Genomic DNA, 23,884 nt, shown 5'->3' with positions numbered 1-23,884 from the left:
TTGATCTTTTTTTAGAATAACTTACATGTTTGGTATAAGGTGATTTATCCCAAACAAAAGCACTGCCAAGAAAGTAGCCTATACTAAGTATCGAACAAAATACCCAGGAAGATTAGCATTTAGAATAGCATTAACTTTGACCCCAGTGTTGGCCTTTGGCCCGTAAACTTTCGAGTTGTCCAGTCAGGCATTATCATCTAGAGGACGTCTGCATACATATGAATTCTTGAGCATATTCACAAAACAAGGATGAATGATTTGTGTGAAAAATAAATAAAGAGTTGTATTTATTTATTTTATTTATCATCTGAATTTACAGTCTACAAACTTGTCATTGTTCCAAATGTACACAGTGTGGCTTGTATAACATTTACAACACTGAGACAAAGCCTTCTGGTGGTCTTTCAGGGACATCCACAACAGTTTTTATGTTGACGAGTGTTTATAAGACATGGCCAAAGAATATTTGATTGATTACTCGTGTTCATCCAACAGATTGACCAAAGATTGCTTAAGGTCAGATGTTAGGAGTTCTTCTCCAGAAACACTTTGCAGCACCGTACACACTGTTCGTACACCTTTTCAAAGTCATCGTCACTTCCCTGAGGAACAAAAAAGTAAAAAAAACAAATACATTTTAAAAAATGAAAGCCAAGCACTGATACATGAAACACCACATATATTTTTTTAACCAGTAGCAAAGAACTGAAACAAACTGCTGATATTCAATACAGCCGTACGATACTGTATATCAAGTGTCCCATTCTACGATGTGGTTTTAAAAGTACAATAAAATGTCAGTTTCTTACTCAACCATTTAACTATTTTCAAATAATTGTCAGGTTTCTTTGAGAGAAACATATCCCAGATGCCAACTGGCTTCAACTGTACACTTAGTGTGTACTGAACACCACAATAGCATTTCACAAGGGAGAGATATATGTTACTGCCAAAAGCATCAAACAGTACTTTGGAAATTCTGCCCTTGACAGTTAAAAGCAGTGAGCTTTTGCAGGCACCCCTTTTTTTGTGGAAAAAAACCTCTTCTTACCCCATGGCTTAAAATTTTGTTCTGTGATTTGATAAGAAATTTGATTTGATACAAGATCATAATCTGTCCCAAAACAGTGGCTCACGAAGAAACTGACTGAAAAAATAGCAGCTGTGGGTCAATAACCACCAAGAAGAGAAGCCTTTCAATAAAATAAATGATGCTATTCAACGTTTTATTTCAAGATTTTTACACGATCCCATGTAGTAACTGACACAACAGAACAACGGCTGCAGCTAACAAGAATCTCCATTATTAATTAATCTCCTGAATATATTTTCAATTTATCCAACAATTGTTAAGAATACAACATGTGGAAAATAGCTGTCACAATTTCCTAGAGTTTAAAGTGGAATATACTTTATCCGCTGCTTTCTCTAACAAACAGTCTAAAGTCCAAAGATATTCACTTTGCTGTCATATAAGACAACTAAATGTAGCAAATTCTCACTTTAGGGAGGGTGAAACCAGAGGTTTTTTGGCATTTTTGCATGGAAAAATTACTCATGTTTCAGCAATTATCGAAATAGCAACCAATTTCAGCTGTAAACACAAGTAGGTCAGCCATGAACGCAAACAGCAAAAAAAAGGCTATAAGAACACAACTGTTGGCACTGCTAATATTATTAATATACAATTAGTAACTTTATTACATCTTAAGAAAGGTGCTTTGGTGCTTTGGTGCTTCAGCCGTGCTGGGTGTTCGTAATTACATTCACACTAAACTGACAATAAAACTTACATCTCCACTTATCTTGACACATTGATAGTGACGGCCTGGCTCTTTTTTGCTCACTTTGCTGACATGCCATGTGGTTTCTGGCGAGGGACCACAATCCAGTACTGTTAAGTGTCTAAAGTACTTACATGATTCCAAAACCACATAGACTGCAGATAGAATCTGTCCACCCCTTCTTTTGGCTAACAGAGGTACACAAAGACGCACTCATGTTGACCACCGGACAAAGAAATGTGGTGTTTAAAGCCAGAATCTGAGACAAACTAACAACTGACTACAGTCGTGTAAACTGTGGTCGACCACAACCTCTTCTTCCAGCCGCATCACTAATAATACAACTTTTTTATCTTGCAATCCTGGTTCCACAAAATGTAATACAGCGCCGCAGAAAGGCACAAATACACCATTATTAGGCCAACCGGACTTTAGCTGCACATCCTCCATCAAGACCACATAGGAAATTATTACTTTTGAGCTGCCAATCTATTTGTTTAAACAAGTTTGAGCACCCACAGTCTTATGAGGAAGTTATGATTTTTGACTTATCATCACTAATCAAACTTTCAAGCCAAAATGAACTTTTACTCCTTCCACTCCTCCCTTTCTTGCCTTTGTCACTCATAACCCTGAGGTAGATGTCCAATTCACTCTTATATTAAAAAAAAACAAAACAATAGCCATGTCCAAATGATATGGCAGAGCGTTCAACTGCAGAGAAAGCAAGAAAAAGAACAAAGCGCATGAGTGAGCCATGGAGCATGAAAAGGCAAACCACTATGAAACCAAAAAATACGTCAAATGGTGATGTCCAAGTAATTACATTACAGTTTAGGAAGGAACTGACTGTACTGCCATTTTACTGCTCTAGTCCATTCTGTTTTGTTTTGGTGCTGTTTACTCCCTGAAACGTGACTGGAATTCATCCCATATCTCCCTGGAGTGTGAATTCTCTCCACATCTGCCATATGCACCTCAAGACTGACATGTTCAGTCCAAACTGTGCTCAACCGCTAACTGACTCCATTGTTTGACATTTCCTGTGTGTTTTCTTGTCTGTGAGGGCCTTTCTCATGATATTTCATATCTGGAACAAGTGCACAGAGACCGAAAGATGAGTTGGACGTAGCATTTCATTCATAATGCTTTGCTTTAAAGGCCCTGAGAACATATTTTCGTTTCCAGCTTCTTCCTATGAGCCGTTGGATTCTACACACATGAACTTTTCTGACTAAGTTAATAGAGTTTATTGTTCCACACGCAAGATTTTATGTATTTTTTCTTCCTCTGCCTGTGTTCTTCGCACTGGTTTGAAATGGCTGGGATTCATTTCAAATACAGTGATGTCACAGATGTGGGGTTCTTCACTTATACTGCCACTGTGAATCAAATCTGATCAACCCACACCCACACACCCCTAGTGTGTCATTTAGTGTTAAACTCCCCCCCCCCAAACCTAAAATCTGATTGTTGTTTTTCAGTCATGAGTATTTAAAATTGAGAAATCTTTAAAAGACATATTGTGGTTTTTGTGATTTTCTGTTATTTTATATTCCCTGCGAGTCAAAAGCCCAGGCTGCAACCTGTTCTGAACACTTCTTTTGCAAAATGATCTCTACTTGAATAGCCTTTGTTGTTAAGTTACTAATGTTAATGTAAAACATGAAGGTTGTTGCTAAGGTTGTTCTCCATGTGTTGTTCACATAGTTTACTAGCATATTTCAGATCATATCCAGGCTCAAACATGTATGGATGTATATGAGAAGTTTCCATTTCAAGAATGAGAACAAGTGGAGTGAAATCCAACTACTACTGTTTGTGTAAGTAGCCTCCTGAGCTGCTGGACAGGCAGCTGCCAGAAGCTGGCCAACCACACCAGAGTGTGCTCCTTGGGAAATTGTCCTTAAAGAGACAGGAGCTAAAAACAGCCTGGTTAAGACAGAGGCTGAACTGAGGGGCTGCATAAAGCACCAGTACAAGATAAATAAGGTGTTTTTTTTAATGTAAATTATGCAAAAAATATTCCAGTGAAGCCCCAGATTAAAATATATATATATATATATATATATATAATATATATATAGACCTGGAAATGTGCATGACACATTCCCTTTAAGATTTGTAAAACAAGCTTTTAGGTTCTTTAAATGTAACATTCTTGAAACAGAAAACTTGGGTGACCTTTAAATTTCCACTGTGTTCCATAGTTACACATTTTACATTGTTTGAATGGATTTTAGGTGGCAAACATCATAAAGGTGGTTACATAAGAAATGACAGTGACTAATTGCTTGCCACTGACATGGTATACGGTATGCAGAGTAATAGTTTTAACAAATAAATTCATGCTGATGACATTAAGCTCAAAGTGTCTAAAACAGATAGATTTTTTTTAGTGTACAAACCTTTACAATATAAAACAGTCCTCCTGCTCTAGTAATGTTAAAGATGTTCATTGTACCTTCCCAATATGGGGATCAATAAGATCAAACACAGACCAAACATATTTTATAATGTTTGAAAACACACAGCATAAGAATTTACATGAATACTTACGTAATACGGGTCTTTGATGATGAGCTGCTTCTGAGGGTCATATGAACCAAGAAGCTCAATTTTTGCTCGGTAATCTTTCACAGATTTTGCTTTCCTGTTCAATTCACTGTCATGACAAAAGAAAACATAACAATAAATAAGAGACACTTCAAGATTTTAACAAAAAAATCTTTAGAAACATAAAAAAAGAAGGGAATTTACAACATGTAATGATTTATCTCACACCCCATAATACTGACAAATAACTTCCTATCAAAGCGACACGGTAAAACAATCCCATAAGCACAATTCTGGCTACATTTCAACACCCTTGGATGTTACTAGACTTTTTTATAAATTAACAAAAAATAAGATGGATTCTGTTAAAAGGAAATTAAGCTTTTTTGTCTTGGACAAAGTCTAATTTTCTCGGTTTGGTCAGCTTAACGTTTGTGGAGAAAAAAAATATGTGGGAGAGAAAGGGGAAAAAACTGCCCAAAGAGCAAAGACGAGGCATCCAAAGAACTCAGTAAGCTGCTTACAGATCAGATCTGCCATAGGCATGTGATCTCAAAATGATCCCTAAACGTTCAAAGTAGCAAAAAATATCCCTCCCCCTAACCTTTGGAAAGAGCTTAAGGAAGGATATTGCTCATTAAAAGGAGGCATTCACCTACACGTTAGTTATAGCTCAGTGTTACCGTGAATTTCATGTGTATGTGAAGAAGCAGCGCAGACCACTCACGAGAGACAGTTAACAGGACAAACTAGTTTGACCCCTTTCAAGGCAAATGTTTTTCTTTTATTTGAGGCGACCATTAACGGTTGACACTAGTGTTTTCAGTGATTGTACATTCCACTGCGATCTACATTCACAAAGAAAATAAACACTACTGCTGTGGGTTGACATAACTGTACCTCAAATTGCTCTCATCCATGCAGAGAATGTACTCATAGCTCATGAAATCGTCCTTGGTCACCTGGAAGTAGGGGAGAAATGCAGGACAAAACAAATATTACTTTTGGCTCTGCGTGGAAACACAGTACGGCCTGCAGAGAGGGTTCATCCTATGCAGTGAAATCAATCATTTCCAATAAAACAACCAAGACAGTAAGTGAAACACTTACTTAAAGTTAAAATCCATAAGAGCTGTTTTAAGTTAACTACTAACACAAACCAAATATTTCAAACTGCTGCTAGTGCACACGAAAAGCATTCAACTGGCAAACATAAAATATGCATTCGTCACTGAGGTGAGTGCCGACTGTAATCATCAAATATATCATTTTTCTACATTTTTTTAGCAGATCGTTTTAAATTTTTGCAAGGGAGTAATGAAACAAGAAGGAGCAGCCACAGTGAGAGGTTAGATGGAAAGCTGCGAGCAAGAGACTACACACCTCCTACTCATCAGCAAGGTAACCAATTTCACTGAGACGCTCTAATGTGTGGAAAACTACTCCTGCTACGCACAGCATGAAATCGGATCAGCGTTGTAATTATTACTGACAGACTTCTTTCACAACAACAAAAACACAATTTGCTCTTGTGTTGTATTTCTAACAAAGTAGCTGCTTGAAAGTTTGCAGTAGTACTACAAACACACTTTCTGATACCACCAGTAACCACAGGTGTCCCCAAATCAACCACCAGCACTGAAAAAATGTACAACTTTAACATGACTCTGAACAGGCATAGAACTCGGTTATGAAAAGGATCTAAGCCGCACATCTGTAAGCATGTGGAGGGGTGTTGTGCAAAGTGTTCACTGTGCTCGGTGATGATTTAATGGAACAAGCTGCAATAAAAAACAGGCAGCACCCTGAATAGTTTTGAAGGATTTTGAGAGTCAATTTATAGGAATGCCGGGGAGGAGGCGAGGGCGGCAGGAGACAAATGAGAGAAGAGAGGAACAAAAGAACAAGACAGGCAAGCATGCATGAAACTCAACAGATGTTGAAATGCATTCAATCACAGCTATTCTCATTCATGTAACAGTAGAGCAGTAAACAGATGTTTGTTATGACTTTTTACATCCATGTTTAGAGTCAGTTGCCAGTTTATTACGTATGCCTAGCTAAAACAAACAATCTAAAACACGAGTTCTGCAATTTATCCTATCTTCGTAAAGTTATCAAGCTCATTTTTTTTAGATGGTTAGAGAGGTGTTGACTCAATTTTATGGTCATTTTGGGGGCTGTAGTGCATGGTCTCATTGATATAAATGGGCTGTACAAAATATAAGAAACACCTCTCAGTATAAAGCAATACAAATCAAACAGCACCACAAACTACAGCCACCAAAAACTGTCTCTAAAACATTCAGATCTTCATGAAGGTAGAATTTATTGCAGGTGTACCTGACAAACCGTCGACTGAGTGTGTATTCCCAGTATGCCTGGCTTTAACCGCTAGGGTCTGATCGCTGTGTTTTCCATCTGAACACTCTCACACCCTTCCTCTCACACAGGGTGGTAATCTGTGGTGGTGATAATCACTGTGGCTGTTGATCTCACTGCCCCTGTCTACTTTTCGTTCTCACACTCCAACTGAAACAGTGGTAATCCCCCATCAAAAAAAGGTGCTGCCAGCCCCCTTTACAAGGCTGATGGAGACCTTGGTTTGATATCTGAAATATCTGGCAGAGCACAAGCTGGGAGACTGTTACTGTACATGATAGTGAGAGACACACACGTAGCGTACTTCAAGTTCAGCAAGTTCAAAATGGGATGATATTGTAATGATATTGTAACACTGTGTGAATGCATGTATGTTTTTCCTTCACATGTCTCGAAAACCACTCATCTGATCTACTTCATACCTGGCTCAGTGTGTGTGTGTGTGTGTGTGTGTGTGTGTGTGTGTGTGTGTGTGTGTGTGTGTGTGTGTGTGTGTGTGTGTGTGTGTGTGTGTGTGTGTGTGTCGGTGTGTGTGTGTGTGTGTGTCGGTGTGTGTGTGTGTGTGTGTGTGTGTGTGTGTGTGTGTGTGTGTGTGTGTGTGTGTGTGTGTGTGTGTGTGTGTGTGTGTGGATGTGGATGTGTGTGTGTGCGCACAAATTGCTGGGGACCCAAAGACATGCAGTGTTGAATTTGTTGTAATCTGGACAAGTAACAAATTAAATATTAATAAATGACTGAACAGCGAGCTGCTAAGCTCCGTGTGTGAGTGCATAGGGTTGTTTGATATAAAAACTGTCACATCAGAGCAGGGCGGGGCTTCTGGGCTGCCCGAGAGGGAACAAGCATATACAGCGGGGAAAAAACAGAGGCTGAGGCAGTAAAACTACCCAATAGGAGCGCAGACACGTTTGATTGGCAGCAACTAATGGAAGGCCATAACCTACTTCTACAATTCAACTTCAGATCAGTCTCATTAGTAAAGTTTCTGTCTGGATATAAAACATTGAATTTGTTAATTTAATATAGTTTTAATTGATACGTTTGTCAGTTGATACATACATATGCAGTTCTTGAGAAATAATAAGCAATTGGCCCAACAGGCATGTTTTCAATGGACAATGCACTAGTGCACAATAATAGGCTTTGTTAATGCAAATGATCAAATTAAAGCCCAAAGTGCAGGCATAGATCATGTCAGTCTGAAACGTTTCTCTACTTCCTGCCACTTGGGGAGAATATTCACAGATGTTTACAGCGCAAAACGGTTTACAATTAAAATGAATATCTAATTTTCACTTCTGTCGGTAAATGTGTAGGGCAAGGGGTTTACCTCAGCTTTGGAAACTTATCTGTTCTGCATCAAAACTCAAATGATGACAGGTGAAATTAATGTGATTACAGAAGCATGATGGTATTTTGGCTAAAAGCACCGCTCATTCCTTAAATGTTGACTCAGCGATAACATATTGATGAGTATCAAACTTAGATTTCAGCTCTCTTAAATCTTAAGTCCAGTTGACAATTTCTGATAAGACATTGAACACTCCACATCATTTGTTATGGATCACGTCGGAGCATGTTTGCATTATTAAACAAACACATTTGTTTATGTGGGGTACATCTCCCACTTCTCCAGTGTGCTTGAATGCTGTCAGCAGCAGAAGTTCAGCAAAGTTCACTTGGTAAAAAAAAGTGGAAGACGGAGAGTAAAGAATAGAGGGTGTGAGTAAAAGCCATTGATGGTACTGAAATGGATGATAAAAGAAAAGAGAAAAAAGCAAAAGCTTGTCAAAATTCATTGTGCAGATTTGGCTGGGTTTAAGCCAAGAATTGAGCCTCCCCATCCCCGCTTTGAGGAGATTAGACTGAACGGGTTTGTAAAGAGACAAACCAACGAGACATGAGATCTCACGCACAGGGTGAAACCCCTGAGTTATTTCCCCTCACAGGGAAACATATCTAGCAAAGAGTGTTTTAAGGGCGCAGGGGAGTAGGAGTTGCACTGTGGATAAGCCAGCACAGTGTAAGGCCTGAAGGCCCTACATGGACAAACATCTTGGTGTGATTTCAGGCATGTTTGAGAATTTGAAACACATGCTGCAAGGTGATACGATGATTGCTAGATTAGTTTCATCAATATTTCATACACACCACGGTTACTGTCATTTTGCACAGCAGAATAGACACAAGCCTGGCAAACAGGCTCATCTCACTTTCACAGACATTCAAACACACATTCAACATAGTTCACGATATCAATTTTAAACAAGATTAATTACCATGTATTTTCATGCTCAGTGTGTTTACAAAAAAAACATGGTGAAATATATACATAAAAAACAGAGCACCATTTAGAAATTAAAGTATATTATTATGTAAACTGGAGGCACACACATTTGACCTTTAACTGGCTCGCCATCTTTCTTCCTTCATTTTACATGCTGAAGTAAAAACTCAAGTAAAGCTGAAATGTGGAGGGCTGTTGTTGGTCTGTCACTGACAGATTATCAGACAAAATTTAAAACTGTGTTGTCTGGAACTTGTCATGTGGTCCCTTAAACCCTGTTGTGTCTTCAGAAGCTAAACCCAACTGCTATGTAGAGTTCACGTAACTGTCACAAGAGGTCAGTGTATCTGAGGTTACAATACACCTGCTGTACACACTGTTTAACTGATGTTAAAGGCCACAGTGTCAAAGTCTGTTTAAAAGGACATGTCTACTGATATTATCTTAATATAAGATGTACAGTAAGTTAAAATATTTCTCACATAAATGTGAACCAAATTTAGTATTGCACAAGTACATTCAATATTAGTCACATGTGTCAACTCACTTTGAAAGTCAAACTAAGGGTCACTGATATAAAGTTACTGAGGCAACTCACCAGGTAAAGATCATGTTTTTATTGCAAGATGGGTCCCACAGCCGATTAAGTGAGGCTAATGAATTTTAATGAAATATAAATCAAGAAATTATATTTATAATTTTGCTATTGGTGTTAAATTGTATAACACTACATTCATTTCATATTAGACACTTACAAACTAATATTTGTGCAATTTACGAACATCTTATAAATGATATAACATGTAAAGGTATTTGTCTGACTTTCCTAAACACCAACTTCTTCTACACTATGATCTGATTCTGGTCCCTTTCTACAGTGCATCTGACCTTACATCCAGTTCAAATGCAGTTTAACTTAGCTTGTGCTTTCTTTTTGACAGAGAAGTCATGTTGAACTTAGCATGCTGCAGCTAAGCCTACTTCATTTGAAACTGTATTAAACTGGAAAACGCAACAGTAAGCTAGTATTATGCTAAATGACAGAGCAATGGCCCCTAGCTGTCATACCAACGTCATCTAACCAATGTCACAGTCATTCATACACATAGACAGTAACGAAGTGAGAGGAGCCACGGGACATTTGTTTGTACCTGTTGGGCCCTGTGACTCATCTCTATGCCATGCTTCCTTAGGCAGGCCAGACCGCGGGCGTCAGGTGATTTGCCTACATTCCAGTCAGACGTGGCACCACTGTCTATGACCCACTGCAACAACAGAGCACAAAAAAGGGGGCGCTAGCTACCACTAAGACAGATGTAGAGGAGGGTGGTCGTACCTGCCTGGCCACATGCCTCATGGGCACGTCATGCTTCTTCATGCAGGCTTGACCGCGGTGGTCTGGAGGGTTTCCTATCTCATAGGTGGAGGTGGCAGCACTGTCTATCCTCCACTAGGCAGAGCAGAGTATGGGGAACAATAACACAGCAAAAAATGATTCAGACTATCACATACAGACATGTGGTAGGTGGTACAGCATTAGCAGCCTGGTGTACTCTTGCTGACCGAATTGAAATGAGACTCAACAGGTAAAATCTTTTATCTTAGATTTTTTCATTTTGAGCTACAGAAGGAAGATCGCTCTCATTACCTCATATTAAATACTGTATTAATATTCAAAATCCAGGTGTTGAGTCAAAATGGATTTCTAAATGTATTCAGTAATTATCACCTCACTCTAGCCACCAATAACCATTATTTCCCCACTCATATTGCCTAATATGGTTAATACTGCTTTCAAATAATGTAGCGGTAATGTACCATATATGTGTATACACAGTAACAATATAAGAAATCATTTAAAACATTATATAATGTAGGTATTTGTGAGCTCTCCATACTTCTCTTCAATACTTTGGATAGTACCAATAATGTTTTTAAAGCAGATTGCACTTTCTTTTTCAGTACTCATCATACTGACTGTTCTGTGACTACCCAGTGAACTTACACAGTCTCGTGTAACATCCATCTGCACACTCCCAGAAAACAAAACATTGCACACAGGGGTGAAACTGCAAAAAATCCTCATGTTGAATACAGTAGCAGAGAAAATACAGCAAATAAAAAGAATACAAAAATGTAGTCTGCCTTCAGCTCCATGTTGAGCTCTAGTACAGTATTATAATAACTAACTACCATACAATTATACATTTGAGCCTAAAAGGCCTTACTCTAGTGTCTCAGGGCTATATCAAGAAAAAAAGGTGTAGTTCTGATAAAAATGAGATTAAAAAAAAATATTGTAAACTGTAAACAATGTCAAATTGGTCTGTATGACCTATATGACATTACCTTATCAGCAACACCAGCATCGGTTGCCATCTTCCTGAAGACTGCTTCAGCGATGGGGGATCTGCAAATATTCCCTGTTCAAAACCATAAACAATGTGATCAATATGATTTGTTTTAACAAATAGAACAAAGGTGTTTACTAATCTGAAACTGTGTTTTAATGAGTCCCTGGAGATCCATTGTTAATTTAGTCCAGATTTTCCAAGTCTGAGTACAGTGGTTTTATGTGGTCTGGAGGGAGAAATATCAATGAAATCACCCGTTTTCATAAGCAAACTAAATGTTCCACGAATATGAAAGTGGGTTTAAAAAGCTTTTTCATAAGTGTTAGTGGTGAAAAGGAGGCTCAGCCGTTTGATGTCAATATTTATGACTCAGTTGTGACTCTCATAAACGTCCTGCTGCTTTGGTCTTGATAGTACTGACTTGTGCAACCAGTTTTATGGGCTTTGGCTTGATATGTATGCCTGAAAAACGTCACAGTACCACCACATGTACTGAATTTCCTGGTTGCTGTCACCAAACCGTCCGCTTACATTAGTCCAGGTTACAGTACTCAGCATTTCTACTTAAACATGATGTGATGGATTCAACTTCAAATTGATACATACTGTGCGTTGTCGCGTAAATTGCCAACAAATTAAAGTCGCTGCTGGTTAAGTTTAATAACTCATTCATTGAACTAACACTGTTAGCGGAAACTGCTTCAACCAGTGCTCTTAGATACATCTAACAACGCCAAAATAAATGACTGCAGCATAACTAATTGTTGTAGAGACAGAATGTGTTGTCTTTTGTCATATATGAGTGTGTTTTAGATAAAAGTGTGTCTCTTACCCAGACAAACAAACAAAACAGACTTCGAACCAGTGGCCGCCATGTTGATCTGACTTTTTCCTAGTATGGCAACCTAATGCCCCACCCTACTCTGCCTTTGATTGGTTAACCTTGATTAACCAACGACGGCAGCAAATTCTAGCCAATCAGAGGCTGAGTAGGGCGGGTTATTAATTCGCCATACTAGGAAAAGGATTTGCGTCCTGCTGCATGACGCAGATGCAGGGGGTCTTCTTCTTGTTGTTGTTTAACAGCGGTTGACATCAAGCTCATTGGTGAAATACCGCCACCTTCTGCTCCGGAGTGTGGATCAGACAATAGATTTACAATAAATCCTTTCAAAAAAAAAGAAAAAGAAAGAAAAAGAAAAGAAAAAGAAAACCACACACACACACACACACACACACACACACACACACCCTAAACTACACTTTATCCCCAGTGCTTTACAACCTAGTCCAACTATAAAAATTCCTGCTTATCCATTAATATCCTATAACAACCCTGTATCCCTTAAGAAAGCTAACAAGAAGCTGACCTGTGCTTTCTCATATGCTCAGTAATTCTTTTAATGTGAATTCCTGCACACCTAAATCCCTCAGATTATTCCTCATCATCTCTCTCTCTCTCTGTGTGTGTCTCATACCCCCGACAACTCAGAACTATGTGCTCTACTGACTCCTCTTTCTGACATCCCTCACACAAGCCTGTCTGGTGTTTCTCTGCCATTTTTAGTGTTTTATTTAGTGCACAGTGCCCCACCTTTAACCTTGTCAACACAGTTTCCTCTCTCCCGTTTCCACTGCCTACCCTAGTATCTTTGACAAGCTTGAATTTGATATAGATGTCTCTTGCCACATTTGATTTTTTTTTTCCCAGATTACAATTTTAACCTCTGCTTTACTGATACTAATTTGTATTTCTATATTTCCTTTCTTTAAAGCCCTCTTTGCTAACTCATCCACCCCTCTAATTCCCCTCAACCCCTTGAGCACCCAAATAAACTTTACCTGACTTCCCTGATTTGCTATTCTTGTGACTGATTGAAGGACTTCATACGGCACGTGCAAGTCTAATTTTTTCCACCCATCATATAGTGCAAACATTTGACTTATTGGATGCTCTTCTGTTGATTTCAGTTCCTTTTGCTGGTATTAGCACCCCAAATCCCCTCACTCCCGTCTCAGTTTTTTTTTAGCACCATACATACAAATCTGTGTAAAAATATACTCTTTCAATACATGATAGTTGAATGCACTTACCAAATCAATTTGATGTTTTTCTTTCCTTTTTTCCCTCTAACAAATATGAGTCCTCACACTCCTAAAACACTCCTTTTGTGGTGTAAGAATAATTGTTTCCCTACAAATTAACCCAGTAATTTTCCTGACCCTAACCCATTTCTCCCATTCCTACTTGGGGGCAGATACTGGTGATGTTTTAAAAGCCCCACTGCAAACTCTGTCACACTCCTGTCTGAATCAGACACAGGTATTATAAGAGACCTGGCTGCTGATCAATACACTGCTACACTGCTGTAATCCAACACAGATTGTATCAAGCATGTACCTTCTTTTCAACGATTAGCAACTTGCTCCCCATTTCCTATGACTCAAACAATTTCATTTATTACTTTTTTGCATTTATTTTTTTTCTATTCTCCTGATATGGTCTGCCCATGTTGTCTGTGAATCAAACAGAATTCCCCAAAATTGAAACACTCCAATCCTTTCTAATTGTTTTCCATACATCCTTAGCTTCAATTACTTCCTCAATTCAACCCCACCCCCCTGACTGCATGGTCTGTGTTCCTTCTAACTTTTCCGCAAGGCCCCATCATCTGCAAACAGTGACCTACTCCTATCTATTGGCACTGAGATGATGGAGAAGACATCATTGGTCATAATGATGAAGAGCAGTGGGCTTATCACACTGCCCTGAGGTGTTTCATTTACAACTGTGTACTGATTTGACAAATCTGATCCAATCTATACTTGAATTTTTTCTTTCTAACAGAAAATCCTTTATTCAGTTAAAAATTCTCCTACCAATACCCATCTTGTGCAGCCTAATTAACAATCCTTCCCTCAACATCATGACAGACTTTTTCTGTGCCAAAAAACAAAAGCAATTAATTATTGAGCCTTTCTTATTTCAGCCTCTAGCCTTGTCATTCGATCCATGGTATTCAATCTTCTTCCTTTCCTAGCACCACTCTCATAACTTGCCAGCATTCCTCTCTTTTCAAGCTCATATGATAACCTTTCTTATCATTCTCTCCATGATCTTGCCTATATTTCATATAAGTGTTATTGGTCTGTAACTAACGGGTTTAGACAGATGTTTTCCAGGTTCTCTTATCAGAGTCACTACTGCTTCTTTCCATGCACTTTGTAATCTTCCCTTCTCCCACGCTGTTATAAAAGTGCAGCACCTTCAAGAAAGTTAATTTCCTTAAATGCTTTAGAATATCTGATCCTTCCTTGGAGAGATTGGTCTTGATCTATTTATTGCTCTCACCATCTCCGCCAAAGTAAATGGTTCATCAATTATATCATCCGTTTCTTCCCTCCTGTCTAACACACCTGGAAGCCGACTCATTGTTCTTTCCCGTCTCCTTCTCCCTTCTTCTGACAAATCTTCTGAACTATTTATCTTTGCGAATGACTCAGCCATGATCTCTGCCATATTGTAGACTGCTGTTACTCCCTCAACTGGATATTCCAATTCCCATCTGTGTCCTCCCATCCTTTTTATGACTCCTGATACCTCTCCCACATGTGTTGTTCTTCCTATTTTGTCAAAAGATTTCTCCAAATTGCCTTCTTAGTTTGACGTATTGTTCTTCTCACCACTACCATGTGTCTTATACTGAAGCAAATGTGTCTTGTTTTGGTTTTTTTTTTTTTACTTGTCTGGATGCTCTATTCCTGTCTTATAGCGTGATAACACTCCTCTGTCCACCATGGTACAAGTTTTCTATTCATCCTGTATTTATAGGATCTATTGAAATCTGCACACTACACTACTTCATGTCTGTTTTGCCCTTGTATCCTAACTAGGCTAAACAAATCCAACCTTTTGCATGGATTTTAGTAGTAAATTAGAACCAACTCTCTCCTCTTTCCAACACTTTCACCACTTTGTATTCCTGATCATCTCCCTTTTCCAGGACCCTGTGTGGAATATTTCAGTTGATGAATATACCACAACCTCATCCTCCCCCATGATTTCTGTATTTCCTTATCACTGTATATCCATGCACCACAGAGAGGCTGGTTTTACTCAGGTTTCCTGGGCACATATTTCATCCGGTTTTACAGCCATTTCTTTAATGAAATGTTTGAATTTCTGGCCATCAGCCAGTAAGTTCCTGCATTCTATGGTAAGAGAATTACCACAGTTAATAATTAGAATTAACCAATCCGTTTTGCTTCCTGGCTTGACTAATTGGTAAGGTTAACCCTCACTTCTTCCCATGTCAGTCCAACTAATCCTAGATGATTTACTGCTGACAACCAGCTGAATTTGATCATTTTTTGACTTGTTCAGTTGTACTGTTAATCACTCATGCAATGCATGTTACTGAAGTCCTTTTGTCTAAATAAATCTTGTCAATGGTCCTTTGTTGTAGCTCAAGAACCCCCATTGCTCCTTGTTTGTTAGTAGCATTGTTCTGTTCTCTTGACACTCACTTACAGCTTTTGCATGAGTTATCTATCTTTCCACTCTTATTTTTGGATATAATTCTCCCGTTTCACAACCTCACACCCACCATATGCTACATTATGGGCTATTCCAGAGTTTGCACCCCTGTTCCACACTTTCCCTACTTATTGGTCACCCCTACTTCTAGCACATCTCCTCTGCTCTTTACAGTTTTTGGCTGTTTGTGCAAACCTTTGACAATTAAAGCACTTTAATGGCTTTAGCAATTGGTAGGAGACCTCGGGGCTGACCCAGAACATGCTGCAGGGGTTTCATATATTTTCTGGCCTGGAAACACCTTGGGATCCTCCCGGAGAAGCTAGAGGATATTGCCATGGAGAAGGATGCCTAGTGCTGTGTCTCAAATCAAATACTTCTATACTTACACTTAATATTCTGAGTGCATAAGTGTGTTCACACTGAGAAGTATCAGAAGACTTAAGTTTTCCTATCTCTTTTAGTTTGAGTGCTTTCTCAAGCTGTGCTCCATTTGCACATCTAACCAGTAGATTACCATCACTAAGGACCTTGATATATATTATTTCACCCATCTTGTTTGCCAGAGTTGTTGTTAGCACTTTACAACACTTTTAAATATAATGCATTCCAATACACTACCACCCACTAGAGCTCAATACTAAACATTAAGTAGAATTATCACCTTTCTGACAATGTAACACAAACTGAAAAGCTTTGTAAAAGTAGAACTAATGGCAGAGCTGTTGTATTGGATAGCATTAGATTGCACAAGTGTTCCTAAGAAAGTGGCCAGTGAGTGTAAATTAATTGATGGATTTTCTTACACTGTTGAACAGTTTTGATTGTAACTTAAATTTCACTATGGACTGTAGTTTATACAAGTGTGTGCTATCCAAAATCTTTTACAGGAAGCAGACAGATAAAAACACATTTTATTGGCAACCAGCTCCCACACCACATCTCTGAAGAGAGGTCTGCCTAAAAGCCAATTCTATAGACTAAAAAGGATTTGTCACTCAACTAAAGATTTTATGGGAAAAGCTAGAGAAATGAAATCAAGCTTTGTTCAATGAGAGTATCCCATGCCCTGGGTGGACCAAGTGTACAACATAAAACTCACTCCAAAAACCTTGCGCTAAATTTTTAAGCACCAGCAATAAAAACAAGAAGTTCCCTGTCACAGCATGACTGCATATTCTCCCAGATCCAGAACCATTTACTGTAATGTAGATATTTACATTTTGTATTGTGGTAACCTACTGCATATTTAAAGGTATAATTATGGGGGTTGCTTAAACAGTGAAATTGTGATAAAGTTACCCTGAGATCTACCATTAGCCTAATATTGTTATTTTTGCGATTATGGAAGAAGTGATTTTAAATGTAATTTAATAACAGATATTATTCAATGTTTTTACATGTATTGATATAGCTGTTGCTTTATAGATTGTGGGATGTTCATCTATGATGGTAGTACCTTCTAATAGGCTAAATACATATGGATTGTGGGAGTGATGGTCTGACTCATGGTCCCTGATTGGCCCCACCTAAGGAGGTGTTGGCTATATCTGCCTGAAATGTTCTTTGCTCCTTAGTTTTACCTGATGAAGGTCTAAACCAAAATTTTGTATTTCTAATAAAGTTTATTGCAAATAAAAGGAGTGTGTGGTTGTTCTCTCTTCTCTTGTCTATGGACAATTCCAACTACATACCTGTCTACAAAAAACTAAAGGTGTGCATGAGCCTTTACAGTTAAGATTTGGTTCATTCTGGTTGCAATGACTTGTTCAAGCCAATCTGCCGATACCCAATAAATAATACATTCATGTCCGTGCCAGACAGGAACATACTAATTTATGATGATTCCAAACATATGCAAATCTGACTCACTAGCCTGTAACATTCACTATTATTTTATTGCTAGATTAGTCAACCCCAGCTTTGAAGTGTTGATGATAAATGTTACTGTTACAGGGAGAAAAAAATAACCCTTTATCACCTTATAAAATAACTTCTCCGATCCCTCCTTGATCTAAATTACTGACACAATCTGGCAACAGTCGAGCCATTAACAAGTGTATATTAACTCTCTTCCTTAATGAAATCCACACTTCAGTGGTGATTTATGACATCAGAGTACAACACTTGCAAATCTGAACTTAAGGTTACCTAATTGCCCCATAGAGCATTTTAATAAGACACAGTGTTCCCTATTTATAGACTCCATATTCTGAGCATGCTGAGTCATTGTATGAAATATGCAGGTCATGAGAAAATCCTGGACCAAGACAGAGCAGCAATTATAACAGCAGATTACACATTCTTTCATTCTTGTACTGTGAGAGTTTTCACATTTGGGGGGGAAAAATATCCTATCGCCAACTGAGCTTAGTCATGTATCATGTGATGTTGATTTGGGTGTAGCGTTTCCACAGAGTCAGTACTGTCAATGGGTGGACATTGCCACACTGCTATAATGAGCACTGCTCTCATCTAGCTGCTGTTAACCATGTTTCACGCTCCATTAATGTCTACTTCCCTAAAGCTGACTACATGAGCATCTATAGAAGCAGAGCAGGGGTGTCTGGTACAACTTCACCTATTTCCAAGGTGCATGAAGAAGGGGAGTAGACTGAAGAGGTCAAATCTCTAACCATCACTTTAGCTTTCTTTAAGTGCTGGAGTTTTGACTTCAATATCACCATCTGTGGCAGCACAGTGCACAAACTGGATGTCACTGCAAATCTTCTTTTAAACTCTGTGTTATGCCAAAAAGCCTAATAGCCAAAAAGGAAGTGTGTGATTAAAACAATGCTGCAGTTATCCTTGTTCAAACTGCACCTGTTGAAGAAAATGAGACCAAACCAACACTCCTTACATGCAACAGTACATAGAGGTGTGATTTCTACTTTCACCTTTTCACTTCTTACCCTGTAAGGTTATTTTGATGTTTGTGATACCAAATAAAAGAAATGATAAAAAGATAACTGAAAAGATGTTATATGTATCTTTAAGGTTATAACTCTTTGGGGGATGTCCATCAGGGGGAAATTGAACAAGAACGTCTTAGAAATGCTCTGCAAAGCTGGAGGTCACTCCACAGAGAGTGTCCCAGATAAAAGCAAAATGGAAAGAGTTTTCTTAGAACTGTAAAGATCAAGAAAAAATCCTGGCTGGCGACTCAATAACTAAAACGGCATGTCCTTAAACTCCGGCCCTAAATCCTTAAACAAATGTTTGCAGTACTGGCAGCAAGACTAAAGAGAAACACCAGAGAAGTAGATGCCAAAGAAATAAATGCTCTGAATTTGGAGAAAGAAGCACAGCGAGTGTTTTTAGCTGTAAATCAAACTAAATCCGATACTGAACAGCTCTGGAGAGACACACAGGAGAAACAATCATCATGCAACAAGTGTACTGTCTGCTTCATGTACCTAATAAACTCTCTATCCCAGGTGTATTTTGAGACGCTGCAAAGGGAGTCTTCATTATTAGAACCAATGATGAAGAGATGATAGGCAGTCTGGAGTGGACAGGCTGATTGTAAAGAGAGAGAGAGAGAGAGAGAGAGAGAGAGAGAGAGAGAGAGAGAGAGAGAGAGAGAGAGAGAGAGAGAGAGAGAGAGAGAGAGAGAGAGAGAGAGGAAACATGTAATCAGTAAATAACTGGTTAACTTACTGTTTGTGTATGTTTCCTTTAACACATGGTCTTTTAAGTTATATCTATTGATTGTTTAAATATTTAACACCATGGTTCACCTCAGAGCAAAGTCAAAGTTTTTTGTTGTGGTATAATCTATATAAGGAAGAAGGGATAAGGCAAACTGTGTCACACTTAAAACTGAGATGCAGGAGAGGCAGAAATAAAGTTCTATAACCTAACACTGGCTCCTCCCTTTCCATGTCTACTGTGTCTATACACATGAATAGAAATGAGTAGTTTACATTTTTTGTGGTTCAAACCAGTAAACAGAAAGCTGCTGCATGAGTTATTCTACTTGCTGAACTATAAGCGATAACTGAGACCACCACAAACGCCAGACGAAACCGATTTGCATGGCAGAGAGGTGTACTTTAAGAGAAATGACTGGGTAGTTATTTTTTCCACTTGGCTCCCCGCAGCCAGCTATGTTTTTCTCCAGATGTGTTCCTTAAAACATTCATAAGTTTTTGCACTATGTCATGTCGCATTATATTGATAAATTTGCCCATATACTGTATATACAGGCCAAACAAAGAAACTGGTCTACTGGGGAAGGATTGTGGGTAGGAAGACAATGAAAAGTTCATCAATTTTCCTGGCTCCTTGCTATTGTACATCCAGCAAGTATTAGTTAGTTACTGAATTTTAACTTTTAACTTGTAAAATTAAGAAATATTGTAATACACCTTTTAGTATGTCTAAAACTTTAAAACAAACAAACAAACAAACAAAAAAGCGTATTTCCCACTTTACAATCAAATGTAACATTCATAACATTATAGATATATTGCCATATACAAAATATGGAATACACATGCTGTGACAATACAGCTAGCATTTGTTTTCTATCTGAACATAAAATACAAAGAAGCTAAGCTGTTTTTCAAAGAGGGTTTTTTTTTACTGGCATCTTAATTGTTGAGTGCATTATCATAATGTTGGAAAAATGTTCCAAATCAGCTGTAAAAACAATGGATTCCAGCTTTTCAGTAATCCCCTACTCCCATTAAACAAGTTACCATTAACAAAACCTTTCATGTGGTTTGCACAACAGCATTATTTGGTTTTATTTGTAAAATTGGCTCACCTATAACAAACATACAGTATACAGAAATTACATAAGAATTTGTATGATAAGAAACTTTAATTGTCTTGATTAACAAAAAGTATTGTACCATGCTGACCTTCCTCTTTCCTTTCTTGGCCACGTCTTTGGTGATTTGACATATAGTCAATCAAAACCATTCCCATGTTAGTCTTTATCTTCTTTGACATCCTGCAGTTGTCTTTTCATCTGCTCCACATTATGAGGTATTCCAGGGATACATGTTGCAGATGTTCTCCAGAAATTATCCCACCTGCTACGGGGCACATATCCATTTGACGTTACTACCTTTAAATTCACAGCATTATCCAGCAATCTGTGTCTGTTGTACATGTCTTTTCAGCATAAATCAAATAGAATTTTTGTCCTGTTTTTGTAGTCTGAACAACAAGTGACCCTTGGTTTAGTAAAGTAACTGCAGCTGCTATATCGTAGAACGTGTTTGGGTGTGCTCACTTTTGCAGATGTGAATGGGGCCCAGTGAAGTTTTAACAACATCAACACCTTTTCCACACGGCTTTAATATAAAGGAAACTGTTGTCCAGTGTCCAGTATATATAAGATAAAACAAATAAGAATGTAATGTCACTGTTATAAGATCCAGGACTACAGGAACTAATCAAAGAGAATCACTGATTCCAGTACAAGCACTTGTTAAGATGATTATTAAGCTTTAGGGTTTCATTGCTACCTACAACAGCAATGCGTAAAGATTCAGATTTTGCCAGAATTACAAAAAGGACTCTCATGAAACATATTCATTCCTTCATCTACTGGCACTTACTAACTTGACAATAACTTTTAAGGCTTAGTTCTCATATTGTGACGTCACTGGTTTATATGCCTTGTGTGTCACAATTTCTTTCCACAGTGAAAGATTCAAATGACTTCAATATGAGTATGAATCTCCAAGTGTATTTATGCTCATTATCCCGCAAAATTTATATACCTATTGAAGTGGGATTATCTCGTTTAGATTTTGAAATAAAATCGGACTTGTTTTTAGTGGAAAAGGGTTGCTGACTCTGCAAGACCGTCTAACTATATTCAAATCAATGTCAATGCTTTGTCTTCCTTGGAAATGTTGGTTATGATTTGGTTTTTTTTGCATCTGTTGAAGATCTACCTCAAGACTGCAAAAAAAGGAGATCCAGTTTAAACAAGATCTCTTCCCTGGCAATAAAACAATAAATTAAGGTTGGCCTGACCACCACCAGATAATTTAAACCAGAGTGGGCAGGGAAATACTATTGGAGGCCAGTGTTAATTTATTGTTTCATTTTTAGCTAGCTTGAATCAACATTGTTTAACTGTAGTTTTAAGGCCACTTTATAAAAACAGCTAGATTATTTTACTAGTTTAAAGTAATATTTCCTTTGTCTGTTGCCATATTCTGTAGCACCTTTCTGGAAGGAGATTTTTCAAGCCTTCAAAGAGCATTAATTGATTTATTTTCAGGCCACCTGGGTCCGTGCAACAAGCTTGAAGTACAACTTTGGCATACTGTATGATCTCCTCTGATCACAAGTGGACAGCCCTATGTACTGTATGTCTTCTTCTTCTTTTACTTTGGGTTTGTATGGCAGTTGGCATCCTTTCAGTTGCATTACTGCCTTCCTCTGTATTTAATCATACGCTGTTGTCCAAATCTATTACAGTCTTGTAATGAGTCCAGTTACTGTCGAAAACCTAAAGACCAGTATTTTTCCCTTCACATGTCCCCACACTCAAGCAGATCTTCATCCCTGGCCTCCACTCATCCCAACCTCAGCAGCACTGTATGCATTGCCCTTCTTTCCTCCTCACTTAATTTCCTGGGATTCCTGAGTAAGCTGGTACCCACATGAACTTGATGTTCAAACTTGAATTAATAAATAACAGTTCATATAAAATATCTTGGCGATTTCTTGGTTTAATGCATGACAGTGCTGACACTGAGTCATTACAGATAAGTATTGATCATGCCATCACTTCTTCTGCCCACTCTAATGCTAACAGTACTGCAAGTAGCTCAACAGCAAACACCCTAAAATAATCTGATGTTCTCTTACTGAGCCCAATCTGATGACTGGGAATCATCACTGCTGCCCCTGATGCCTCTTTTAGTGGAGCCTTGGACCTGTCTGTAAAAAGCTGTATATAATCACTGAAGTGCCTGTCCCTTCATCTGTAATATTCCTGAACTATCTGCTGTTTTAGTTCATATTCAATTGTTCCATGTCAACACAAGCATTTTGCAACATCCGGACTAGTCCCACAGGCAACAACACAATTGGAAAAAATTCAGTTTCGTGAACTTGCATTTGTTCAGCTTTGCCCTAACCTACCCATCCAAAATGTGTTTTTTGTACTTATTCTCTCTCCCAGCAAGCATCAAAGACTCTCTTAGTTGGATGACTTTCTTTGTGTCCCCTTAGATTTATCCAGTAGTTGGCTATCAGACATTTCATACCACAGTGGCATTTCGCCTGCCTCAACTTGTAGAGCACTGGTGCCGTTTTCAATGCCCTTAAGCAAATCCTCAGAACACAAGTCGTAATAACATCCAGGTTTCATAGCACAGTCTTGGTTGCTGAGCTATACACCACACGACCATAATGTATTCTTTCCCAATTAGCGCTGCATATATATGTTTCAATGACGCAATATTAGCCGCCCATTCTAGCCCAGCAAGAGACCTCATGACATTAATGGCTTTCTTACTTTTCTTCACTATGCTTCTTATACGTTTTTCTCCATTTGATCATCATCTACAGGGACCTTCCCATGCCTAAAGGTATACTTTCAAATATATCATTTATCATATCTGAGAATAACACACGACTTATAACACTCCCCTGAGGTGTACCATTTTTCTACAAGTTTTTCTGACAGCTCTGACCCTATCTTAACTTGAATAGTCCTTCCACTTAGAAAGTCCATAATCCAATTGAAGATGTTTCCCAAATTCCCATTCAATGAAAACTTTACTCCTACTGTCTCTTTATTACCTTTGGATATCACAACCTCATCCTCTAAACACAGAACCAGGTCCATTGCTTGGGCTTGTTTGTACTGAACCAAATATTGAAAATTATGGGATCTTTTGACCAGTTTGACTACTTTGTTTCTGTCCTTTACTGCTTGTTTACAATTATCATCCCATCATGATACTAATTTCTTCTTTGTCCTGCCTCTGCTTTTAGGAATATAACT

The 23,884-nt window shown here is 38.3% G+C and overlaps 1 protein-coding gene across 2 annotated transcripts; it reads right to left on the bottom strand.

Moving 5' to 3' along the window:
- Positions 1 to 276: 276 nt before the first annotated feature.
- On the bottom strand, positions 277 to 12,262 carry acp1 (acid phosphatase 1). Of its 2 annotated transcripts, none has more exons than XM_062436691.1 (6): positions 12,196 to 12,262; positions 11,359 to 11,432; positions 10,346 to 10,459; positions 5,241 to 5,302; positions 4,344 to 4,449; positions 277 to 602 (listed from the first exon to the last, which is right to left on the bottom strand). In XM_062436691.1, exons 1-6 carry the CDS (start codon positions 12,236 to 12,238, stop codon positions 525 to 527), a joined length of 477 nt encoding a protein of 158 aa, XP_062292675.1. In that variant the 5' UTR covers positions 12,239 to 12,262; the 3' UTR covers positions 277 to 524. The 2 variants fall into 2 exon arrangements, with proteins under 2 accessions (XP_062292675.1, XP_062292674.1); XM_062436690.1 differs by lacking the exon at positions 10,346 to 10,459 and adding an exon at positions 10,161 to 10,274.
- Between the last annotated feature and the right edge of the window lie 11,622 nt (positions 12,263 to 23,884).

This window comes from Scomber scombrus, chromosome 17 (genome assembly GCF_963691925.1).
Source record: "Scomber scombrus chromosome 17, fScoSco1.1, whole genome shotgun sequence".
Taxonomy (NCBI): Eukaryota; Metazoa; Chordata; class Actinopteri; order Scombriformes; family Scombridae; genus Scomber; species Scomber scombrus.
Note: the sequence above shows the minus strand (reverse complement) of the source record. Positions and strands in the feature narration are given on the sequence as shown.

Bases quoted from the DNA above. Each gene is read 5' to 3' on its own strand.
- acp1 (XM_062436691.1), bottom strand. From the start codon at position 12,238: ATGGCGGCCACTGGTTCGAAGTCTGTTTTGTTTGTTTGTCTGG. The intron at 10,460-11,358 runs GTAATGTCATAT...TGCTCTGCCTAG, and splicing joins ATGCTGGTGTTGCTGATAAG to TGGAGGATAGACAGTGCTGC. The intron at 603-4,343 runs GTAAGTATTCAT...TTTGTTCCTCAG, and splicing joins TCATCAAAGACCCGTATTAC to GGAAGTGACGATGACTTTGA.